General features: G+C 41.9%; 1 protein-coding gene across 1 annotated transcript; it reads left to right on the top strand.

The window, feature by feature from the left end:
* Positions 1 to 2,238: 2,238 nt before the first annotated feature.
* KRT28 (keratin 28) lies at positions 2,239 to 10,998 on the top strand. The gene is made up of 8 exons (XM_036268588.1): positions 2,239 to 2,688; positions 3,143 to 3,225; positions 3,744 to 3,900; positions 5,984 to 6,145; positions 6,220 to 6,345; positions 9,463 to 9,680; positions 10,518 to 10,573; positions 10,856 to 10,998. Exons 1-8 carry the CDS (start codon positions 2,239 to 2,241, stop codon positions 10,996 to 10,998), a joined length of 1,395 nt encoding a protein of 464 aa, XP_036124481.1.
* Positions 10,999 to 11,360: the final 362 nt, after the last annotated feature.

The following is an 11,360-nucleotide window of genomic DNA, read 5'->3' as shown; positions in this document are numbered from 1 at the left end:
CCCCCTGGTGGAAACAGAAGGGCAGGGGCAAGTGTGGTTAACGTGGGATTGCCTGGTGATGTTGACTGAAAAGGAGAAACCACTTACTTAAACTTATGCCTTTTTTGTCTCAGGTTTTGGGGTGTTTTTTTTTGAAGTAGCTTCTTTACATATGCAGGATGTAGACACATTACATCAATAATTTGTCTGATTATTATTTACAGTTAATAATCCGGCACCAAAGAAATGTATAATTCCTTACATATTTTAATATTCTAATTCTTTAATATTGCGATTCAATAATTCAATAACAAAAGAATAATTTTTACCATTTAAACGACATGTAAATACTATTGATGCTAATATATAAAGTGGGTATATATATAAAGTAGGTATATGCATTGGCATGGTTCATTTAGAGTATATCTAAAATATGCTCATCGTGCCAGAATCTCAAGGTCATCTTGAACACACGCCAAGTCTTCACCTGGCAAGTGCCTGGTGCCTCTGAGAAAACTGTTTAACGTTTCTGGGTCTCGGTCGTCTCATCTGCCAAATAAGGGGGCTGAATTAGGTGAAATCTAAGGCACTTTGCAGCAATGAAAAGATCTTACAGCTGTGCCCAGAAGTTGCATGTACAGGCCATGTTGATGCTGTTGACTAGTACCAGCTGACCAGTCTTCAGCCTGCTGTGCAACACAGTTCCAGGAGACACCCTGACTGCCCTGGTGACAAGACAACTTTACACCTGACTTGACCACAGAACCTGAAACTGGTCAAGTCCAACCAAGTCCCTCCTACCCCTCCACCTGCTTCACCTCCGCCCTCCTCGTCTCTGCTTCAAGAGAAGGCTTGTCAGGTCACTTCTTGCTCACCTCACCTTTTTTCTCAGCTTGACCTCTCCAGACTCCACCACACACACACCCAGTGTGTAACACAATAACAACAACAATAATAACATCTGCCCTTCATTGACAGGTTTTCATTTGCCAGACACTGTGCTAAGCATGATCTCCCTTAGTGTCTCAACAAACTTATCAGGTAGAAACTTTTTCATTCACATTTTAACAATTATCTAAACTCAGCTGGTGTGGCTCAGTGGTTGAGCGCCAACTCATGGACAAAGAGGTCACTGGTTCGATTCCCAGGTCACATGCCCGGGTTGCGGGCTCAATCCCCATTGGGGGTGTGCAGGAGGCAGCCAATCGATGCGTGTCTCTCTCATTGATGTTGCTATCTCTCTCTCTAGGAAAATCAATAAAAACATATCTTTTTAAGTTGTAACCATATCTCTTCATCTCTGCATTTATTTAACACCATGTCTTCATTTTTACATTTAGCATTGAACACCAGACACAATATCTATACAGGTTAAATAAAGAATTAGTCAATGTTGCCCTGGCCGGTTTGGCTCAGCGGTTAGAGTGTCGGCCTGCGGTCCTGAGAGACCCGGGTTCGGTTCCCGCTAAGGGCGCGTACCTTGGTTGCAGTTTGTCCCCGGCCCTGGTCGGTTGTGCGGGTGGCAGCCACTCGATGTGTTCCTTTCACATCGATGTTTCTCTCTCTCTCTCTGTTCCTCTCTCTCCCTCCCACTCTACCTGAACAAAAAATGGAAAAATGTCCTCAGGTGAGGATAAAAAAAAAAAAAAAGAATTAGTCAATGTTTATGTTATTGTTCAAGGTAATTAGTAGATGTTCTAATCCTGGTAAGACCAGAGAAGTTACCAGGATCATATTTTTTTAAATAACACTTTTTCTTTTTTTGCTCTGGTAGGATAAAATATGTGTTTCTGTTGTTAATAGTTTTTTATATACCTCTCTGGTGATTAAGACTCTGCTGTAGCTGATGGTACCCTATTACAGTCTTACTTAACTTTCAAAACTTTATAATATCCTGTGCCAGACAATGATGGTATATATTCCTAGGGTCAAGATGAAAGTAAAGGATTACTCACTCAAAATTAGAAGTTAAAATAATGAACTTAATATAGAATGAACCCTATTATATTTAAGATAACAAACACCCTGAAGCAACAGCCAGGGATGTTAGACATTAATTTTTTTTTAAATCATCCAATTATACATAATTTCATGTTAATCTAAATGATGCCATTTTTTTTTTTTTTGGCACGCATAACTCAAATAGAAACATCTCAATCATTGTGTATAAAAGCCCAAAGAAACCTTCAGTGCACAGTATTCTGTGCTCCTGTGAAGTTTCAGCTATCCACAGACAAGGTGAACGTTTCTCATACTACCATGTCTCTCCGATTTTCTAGTGGGTCCAGGCGGGTTTGCTTGCGGTCTGGAACAGGACCTGTCCGACCATCCGGTGGAGGCGTAGGCTTTGCAGGCGGCAATGCATGTGGCAGCTCTGTTGCTGGAAGTGGATTTTCCTGCGCCTTGGGAGGAAGCTTGGGCAGTGTTCCCGGTGGGAACCATGCTGGTGGTGCCTTTGGAAATGCTGCTTGTGCCAGCTTTGCTGGAAGTGAAGGGGGACTCCTCTCTGGGAATGAGAAGGTGACCATGCAGAATCTTAATGACCGCTTGGCATCCTACCTGGAAAATGTGCGTGCTCTGGAGGAGGCCAATGCTGACCTAGAGAGAAAAATCAAGGGCTGGTATGAAAAATATGGTCCTGGATCTTGCCGTGGACTTGACCGTGACTACAGTAGATATCACCTAACAATCGAAGATCTTAAGAATAAGGTGAGAAGTCACAAATGTGGAACTATTCAAAGTATTTAAAACTAAGAATTACCTTGCAAAAGACAGAACTACAACAGGAAATGCTTCGTGACTGTTATCTGTTATTTACATAGCATTTATTTATTATTTATTTTGTTAAAAATTCTTCCTGTTAGTCAAAAAAAACTTTGATTCATGAATTTCAATGTAGTTTAAATGTTAATAATTTCATTATTGTTTATTTTGAAGTATGTCCATTGATAAGAAAGTAATATGTTCGAAAGTTATATGAGTATATGAGAAAAAGTAAACCATACCTGAAATTTTTAAAAATTAAATTTTAAACAATTTGGTTGTTACTTAAGGTAGTCAGATTTTTATGTAAAAGCTTAATTGTGTAACATGTCTTATCTTCTGAAATAATAAATTATAAAAGCGACTTATTTGTTATGTTCTCCCTTTTGATTTCTTCTAGATTATCTCTTCCACTACTGCTAACGCTGGCGTCATTCTGCAGATTGATAATGCCAGGCTGGCTGCTGATGATTTCCGGCTAAAGTAAGTGACAGAAAATAATCACGCTCTAGGAAAAGTTTGTTAAATAAAATAATTTCATCCCCACTAGAATAAAGTGCAACCTAAGAGATTAAAGGAAGTAATGCCTGTTATAATACAATAATATGATACAAAGCATGTGATAGTATTTCAATCAGCTACACTCATAATTTATACATATTTATTACATTGTTGGGACAAATATCATTGTATTTCTATGCCTGTCTAGAATAGTTGCAAGAACAAAGATGTTTATAAATATGTGTTAACTAAGTAAAAATATTAACTAAGATAAAATTCTAAAATGATATGTTTTATTTCATTGTGATATACCATTGGGATTTGTGTGATTAAATATCTGCAGATTATTCTGCATAGAATAGGTGAAAGGAGTGTATACTTTTATAGTATTTAGAGTCTTAATTCAATTTCTAACTGTCAATTAAAAGCAATTGAGGTTTTACTGTTCCATCTCTTGAAGTAGCCTCACTTATGCTGATATTCACTTAATGCCTCTCAAGGTATGAAACTGAGCTCACCCTTCACCAAAACACAGAGGCCGACATCAACGGGCTCCGGCGAGTTCTTGATGAACTGACGCTGTGCAGGACTGACCAGGAACTGCAGTATGAATCCCTGAGCGAAGAGATGACGTACCTCAAGAAGAACCACGAGGAGGTAGGAAAAGCGCTACTTCTACTCACATCACAATTCTGTACATTTTAAATACTTACAGGGGACAATTGAATTATAATAGTAATTCATGCTCATTATAATAATTCAAGGCCAAGGCATATAAAGAAAAAATTTCATTTCTCCCACTCTGCCCTGCTAATCCCATCCCACATGGCAATAAATGTTAGTAATTTGATCTGTATCCTTCCATTTTCTAGACTGATACAATATTCTATTCTTCTGAAAATACTGCATTACTTTTGTGTTAATGCAACTATCTTTCCACTACATTCTTTCTATTATTCACATAGGCTTATATTGAAGTCAGTCTTCTCACAAAAGACCTCCCAGATTAGGAAAAGATGTCAGGGTTTTCTCTACTGAATGAGCTCGGGTTTACTTTAATGTTAACGCTGCTCATTAATAACCCCATTGTTTGACACATACCACCAGGCAGCTTCAACCCCATCCCCACCACCGAAAAAAGTTATTATCCCAAAAGCAATTACAAAAGTCTCCAAAACCATAGACGACAATTTTTCAGAAAACAGCCTATGACAGACATGCCCAACATTGGGTAGAAATGGCTAAAACACCAAAACTACTTGCCGCAAAGGAGAGAATTATGAGACAGGGAAAGAGAAAGAGTGATTCAAAAGGAAAAACTTAAAATAAAAGAGAAACAGGCAGAGGAGAGAGTGTCCCAGAGCAGGGATTTGGAACAATCAGGCCACCGGAGGGGGAGCAGGAGAGTGAAAAACAGACCCAGCATTGCAGAGAGTGTGACATCAGGAAAAGAAACAGTCCCAGAAGAGAAGAAATAGCAACCACAGCAGCTCAGACAGCTGTGGGCCGTTAGGGTCAAGTCAGGATCACAGCAGGATTCATCGTCCCCCATAAAGACACAAACCAAAAGTAGGTGACTCTGAATGCACTGAGGGTAGGAACAAAGAGCCACTCACATCTCGACACCCCCGAGAGTGTCATCTTTACCACACTCACCAATGACCAATGTCCCTAGGAGAACATCAAGCAATTCAATTTTCTTTTTCTTTTCATTTTTATTTATTGATTTTCAGAGCGAGAGATTGGTTTGTTGTTCCACTTATTTATGCACTCATTTGTTGATTCTTATATGTGCCCTGACTAGGAAGTGAACCAGAAATGTTGGCATATCGGGACGATGCTCTAACCAACTGATTACCTGCCCAGGGCCCAAGCAATTCAATTTTTAAGCTTTGATAACAAGAAGAATTTTTCTTCACATGAAACCCCCAAAATTTGGAAATAACTAAAGTTATCAGTGGTCTCCTTGGGCACTGTAAATCTTCTGCTCTTGGTGGACACTGGAAAGCCACTGGTCTTAATGTCATAAAAAGACGATTTAAGAAAGCAGAGATAGCAATCCATCAATAGCAACTATTAATGAAAAAGGACAGCTACCTAAAGAACTAAGTTCAGGCCCTGGCGGTTTGGCTCAGTAGTTAGAGTATGGGTCCGGGACCAAAGAGTGGCAGGTTTGGTTCCAGTCAAGGGCATGTACCTGCTTGCTGTTGGGTCCCTGGCCTTGGTCAGGGTCATGTGGGAGGCAACCAGTCAATTTGTCTCTCCCACATCACTGTTTCTCTCTCTCTCTTCCTCCCACTCTATCTGAAGATAAATGCAAAAATGTCCTCGAGTGAGAATAAAAAACCGAAAACAAACAAAAAAATCTTACCCTGGCCAGTTTGGCTCAGCGGTTGGAGCGCGGGCTCGCCGTGGGTTCCATTCCAGTGAAGGGCGCATACCTCGGTTGCAGTCTGTCCCCTGCCCTGGTAGGGTCGGGCAGGAGGCAACCAATCCGTGTGGCTCTATCACATCGAAGTTTGTCTCTCTCTCCCTCCCTCCCTCCCACTTATCTGATAATAAGTGGAAAAATATCCTCCGGTGAGGAATAAAAAAAAAAATCGTATGCCTTGAATTAGACACTGTAATTTCAACCACAGCCCTCGAGGCATAAAGCAACACTTGGGGAAAGTCTCCTGGAACCGCAGGCTGCAGGGGTCGCCGGGCCCCTAAAGTCGCCCCCCCCCCCCCCCCGCCCCAGGAGATGCAGGCTCTGCAGTGCGCCGCGGGCGGCCACGTGAGCGTGGAGATGAACGCGGCGCCCGGCGTGGACCTCACGCTGCTGCTCAACAACATGCGCGCCGAGTACGAAGACCTTGCGGAGCAGAACCGCCGGGACGCGGAGGCCTGGTTCAACGAGAAGGTGAGGACCCCCGCCAGTCCGGCCGACACCCCGGAGGGTCCAGGCCCGGGTAACCCCTTTCCCCGGCCTTCCAGAGCGCCACCCTGCAGCAGCAGATCTGCGACGACGCGGGCGCGGCCACCTCGGCCAGGAGCGAGCTGACCGACTTGAAGCGCAGTCTGCAGTCGCTGGAGATCGAGCTGCAGTCCCTCCTGGCGATGGTAGGTGACAGCGCAGGTCGGCCAGGATTCCGCGATTCCGACAGGTCTATCCGAAACCCTTCCGTTTGCCCTGGGAGAGCTGTAGCTACAGGTACGTCAGGAGAGAGCAGGACAGACAGACACCCAGAAAGGAGACAGACAGCTTTCTTCCTGCCTGAGGTCACCGGGGACCTCTTTCCCGGCGGGTGCTCCATGTCCCTTTCCTTCTATGGCTCCTTCCTCGCGGAGCTCATGCCAGCCCTGCACAGCAAGCCGCCGGCAGTCTTGCTCCGCCTGAAAATTAAGTGGCAGGCTTGCATCGGGCGACCATGCAAGGCACCGCTGGTGTCATCGGCATCCCCTAGTACTGATGGAAGCCTATTAAAAGCCACATTGTGCTTTTCATCAGGCAGAGGAAAGGAGGGTACATCTCTGATTCTGTATGAGCACGGTCAGCCTCCTCCTCACCAGGTGTCCAGGACAGAGGTCCCTGCAGACAAGCCAGCACTAAAACCAGCTTCCCTTCTGGAGTGTCAGTTGGCAGGACTCAAGACTTGATCTTGAGAATTATGGCACACATGTGTCCCAGGGTTTCCCTGTCACCATCAGAAGTTTCACATCCCCTGAGGACACCAGATTGTAACACAAACAAAGAGCCACAAATGAGTGCAATAAGCCAAGAGAAAAAAAGATGATTCAAAACAACAGGAAGGTAATTTTGATTTAGCCACCCTAAAAAGGAACAGTGCTTTCTCATCATGTAGTATATAGATTGGAGACTTATTTTACCACTGATTAACCCCAACTTATCCAGCATGCCCCTCTTTTCACCTTTGTCACCACTGGTGGCTGGTACCCGAGACCCTCCTGGCCACTTTGAGCTCCTGGAGTTCTCCTCTCTTCCCCGTTCCCTTCTTTCCTACAACTAGAACCCTGAGGACTTGTTCCTGCTGCTGTACCCTGAATACCAATCCCCCCTTTCATTTTTTGAGCTATGCTGTAGGAAATAAATTCCTGAGTTCCCAGATCAGAATTTAAGCATTTTTTTACACAGAAACAATGATGTTAGAAAGTAGTTAGATTCTATGCAGCCAGTATAGTACTATAGTTTGGGTTCATGAAATAATCCACAATAAAAACAAAAACAAAAAAACTTTTTAACATACAACATAAATGAATTATAGAATGTGGGGGCATAGAACCTAACTTTCATACCTGAGATCCTATTATCATAGATGAATTCTAAACACAATCTTTTGTAGTTTAGCACACAAATCATGTGTAAGTTGGGAGATGTCTAAATGGACAAAGGTTTCACATGCTTCCTGTAGTACACCAACTTCCAAGTTTATCGTGTCCTTCCACATCGACAAGCCAGCATTCAGAGCAGAAGGCTATGGGACAACAATTCTGTCCCCTCTGATTTAAGAGACTGTTAACAACCTTAAAATGCAATAGCATATGAGGACACATCATCACAAAATTTTGAATAGCCAAGCACATACCCCATTGACACCTCGCCACCTCTTGCCTCACCCTCCCCATTACTACCTGATCACCTTCCACTTCTACAGATATTTTATAACTTCTCCTTTATAATCTTAAAATGAAGTCAATAGGTAATATGTTTAGCAATACACACACAAAAAATTTAAAACCAGTGCAATGCCATAACTGCAATTAAAAGGAGAAATAAATGTATTTTAAAATAAAACGTGTTTAACCCGGCTGGTGTTGCTCAGTGGACTGAGCATCATCTCATGGACTGAGAGGTCCCAGTTTGATTCCAGGTCAGGGCATATGCCAGGGTTTCCCAGCTTGATCCCCAGTAGGGGGCGAGCAGGAGGCAGCCAATCGATGTTGCTCACATTGATGTTTCTATCTCTCTCTCCCTTCCTCCCTCTCTAAAAAATCAATAAGAACATATTTAAAAATAATAATAAATAAATAAAATGTGTTTAACGGGTAAATACTTGGGTCCAACTACCCTAGAGTATGTAATGAAAGAGACAGAGGCGTATATGTTTCTTTGATAAATAAGTTTTCTTTTAAACAGTCAGGAGTTACTCCACACAAGAAGAAAAGGAAAATGAAAGAGTGGAGTGGGGGTGGACACTTGGATAATAACTAATGTCAGGAGGAATAATAAGCACCCAGATGTATTTATATATGATAAGGGAAGAGGAAAATTACTTTAATTAAAGTAGGGATCACATGACAAGACAAATTACAGACTATGGAAGTAGAAATGAGGAGGTATAATATTCATAAAAGTAGTGTTGAAATAATGGCCTGCACTGTGTTATTAAATATGCATCTCGTCTTGAGATCTCATCCTTGTTAAGGCATTATTTCAATCTCAGCTTAAGAAAAGGCCTTTGACGGTTTGGCTCAGCAGTTGGAGCGTCAGCCTGCGGTCCAGAGAGACCCGGGTTCGGTTCCCGCTAAGGGCACGTACCTCAGTTGCAGTTTGTCCCCGGCCCTGGTTGGTCGTGTGGGTGGCAGCCACTCGATGTGTCCCTTTCACGTCAATGTTTCTCTCTCTCTCTCTCCCTCTCTCTCCCTCCCACTCTGTCTGAACAAAATATGAAAAAATGTCCTCGGGTGAGGAGGAAAAAAAAAAGAAAAGGCCTTTGATTGACATTAGAAAATCGAAGACAGATTAGAAAAAGAAACACATCACAGAGGTGGGGTAGATCTCTGGGGACAGTAGCAGAATGAAATTGAAAAACAACAGGCAATCCAAAAATAAATATGTATTTCCAAAATATAAGATTTCCAATATTTATTTCTTATTGAGTTAGCCCCCCGAAGTGTTTTAATTTCCTACTATGATCAATAAGTTGATCATGATAGGAAATATTACCTAAACATCATGAATGTCCAATGAAACAGTCAAAAGTTTTAGGGTAAAAAGTTCATTCGGCTCAAGTCAGGTCATCTAGTATGCCTACCCCTCCCCCACCTCCAGTTAACGCGTCACTTCCCCTTCCTCTCCACCTCCCATTTTATTGTGACAAGCCCCACAAATTTCCAAAACTCACCCAAGGAGCAGTACTGCCTTTTGCTGGGAAACACTGGTCTACATAGCCCTCAAAGTAGCTTCGTCCTTTGCTCTGACATCTTTTATGTCTTCAGAAATACTCCCTGGAGTGCTCCTTGTCCGAGACAGAAGGCAACTACTGTGGGCAGCTGGCCCAGATCCAGGCTCAGATCCGGGCCCTGGAGGAGCAGCTGCACCAGGTCAGAACTGAGACCGAGGGCCAGAAACTCGAGTACGAGCAGCTCCTGGACATCAAGGTCCACCTGGAAAAAGAAATTGAGACCTACTGCCGCCTGATAGATGGAAATGGAAAGTAAGTAATGTCACCTGGCCAGTATGAGTCAATAGTTGAGCACAGACCCAAGCACCAAGAGGTCATGGGTTCTATTCCCAGTCAGGGCACATGCCCCAGGCGCCTGCAGGAGGCAGCCAATTGATGTCGATATTACTCTCTCTCTCTCTCTCTCTCTCTCAAGTCAATAAAAACATTTTGTTTTTTTAAATAAAGTAATTAACACCATTTGAAAACCCCTTTTTACCTGCCTGAAACCACAACCACACACTGTCCATTCACCTTCCGTACCTCCAAGCCTTTTCTTGTTTATTTCCACAGCAAAAGAGCATGTTCAGCTCTTGCCTCTGCAGTCATCTCCTCCATATTCTGTACACCACACCCTCTTCCTCATCTGCCTTGGATGACCCCAGTCGTCCCTGCAGAAGCCCCCATTTGTCATTCATGTTAATCACTGTGGATTTTAAGATTCTCCACCCTCCAGGTTTTATCCATCTTTCAGCTCATTCCTAATATCACTGCTGCCCTGAAATAAACATTCTCTGCACAAACCCCCATGTTAAATATGTAAAATATATATATGTGTGTGTGTGTGTGTATCTTGAGTTTTAAATTTGTGGGTTTAAAAAACCAAATGGAAACTAGGTTGTTTTATATCCTCTCTTTAGATAACATTTAATCACATTCAGCTCCTGACCAAAAAAATGTATTTTTTCCTTTATAAAACACTAAGATTTGTTTTTGGCATACTAAGTTCACTTGAGTTCATGTTCACCTGTGGACTCAATACATTTCTCAAATAATAAACAGAAATATTAAAAAATAATTTTGTTTTGTTTTGTTTTTGTTTTTTTACAGTTCATGCTCCAAATCAAAGGGCTTTGGATCAGGAAGCTCAGGGAATTCATCAAAAGGTAATACAATCTAGTTTAATTTCTATTGCAGTAAATACTTTTGTGTTGATGACAATCATACAATCTTACAGTATGACAGCAGTCTGTATTTAAACAAAGGTGCTTAGCTTGGAACTTAAAATATTATTTTGAATGGATAAAATTATTCCAAACTGTTATAAATCTATATTTAGGTCCTCACCAAAAATGTACATAATATATTATATTACAACCAGCAGTTGAATTCTTTGTCATGTAATCTTTTATGTTGAATATGTGTATTCACTTATGTTTTATTCCTAGAATTATCCAAAACCACGCTGGTAAAGACGGTGGTTGAAGAGATAGATCAGCGTGGAAAAGTCCTTTCATCAAGGATTCAGTCCATTGAAGAAAAGACATCGAAAATTATCAGTGGCAAGACAGAAACAAAGGTTTCTTTCTAGCTATAATTTTTTATGTTTTCATTGATTTTTTAGAGTGAAAAGAAGGGATAGAGAGAGAGAAACATCGATGTGAAAGAGAAACATTAACCATCTGACTCCTGCATGGCCCCTAGTAGAGATTGAGCCCTCAACCCAGGCATGTGCCCTGACCTGGAATGGAACCGGGACCTCTCAGTCCATGGAACGATGCTCGATCCACTGAGCCACACTGGCCAGGCTCCAGCTGTCCTTTTTGAGAAAAGAATAATTTGGGGAAGGATCCTACACAACTGTATTATTCTCAATATCAAGGAGATAATAAAAACACTTTCTATTCTTAAAGATAAATTTCTTGGGGGGAAAAACTGTCTTCTTGGTTATCT

Source organism: Molossus molossus, unplaced genomic scaffold, assembly GCF_014108415.1.
Source record: "Molossus molossus isolate mMolMol1 unplaced genomic scaffold, mMolMol1.p scaffold_m16_p_19, whole genome shotgun sequence".
Lineage (NCBI taxonomy): Eukaryota > Metazoa > Chordata > Mammalia > Chiroptera > Molossidae > Molossus > Molossus molossus.
This window is presented reverse-complemented; position numbering and strand designations above follow the sequence as displayed.

Bases quoted from the DNA above. Each gene is read 5' to 3' on its own strand.
- KRT28 (XM_036268588.1), top strand. From the start codon at position 2,239: ATGTCTCTCCGATTTTCTAGTGGGTCCAGGCGGGTTTGCTTGCGGTCT. The intron at 6,146-6,219 runs GTGAGGACCCCC...CCGGCCTTCCAG, and splicing joins AGGCCTGGTTCAACGAGAAG to AGCGCCACCCTGCAGCAGCA. The intron at 10,574-10,855 runs GTAATACAATCT...TTTTATTCCTAG, and splicing joins CTCAGGGAATTCATCAAAAG to AATTATCCAAAACCACGCTG.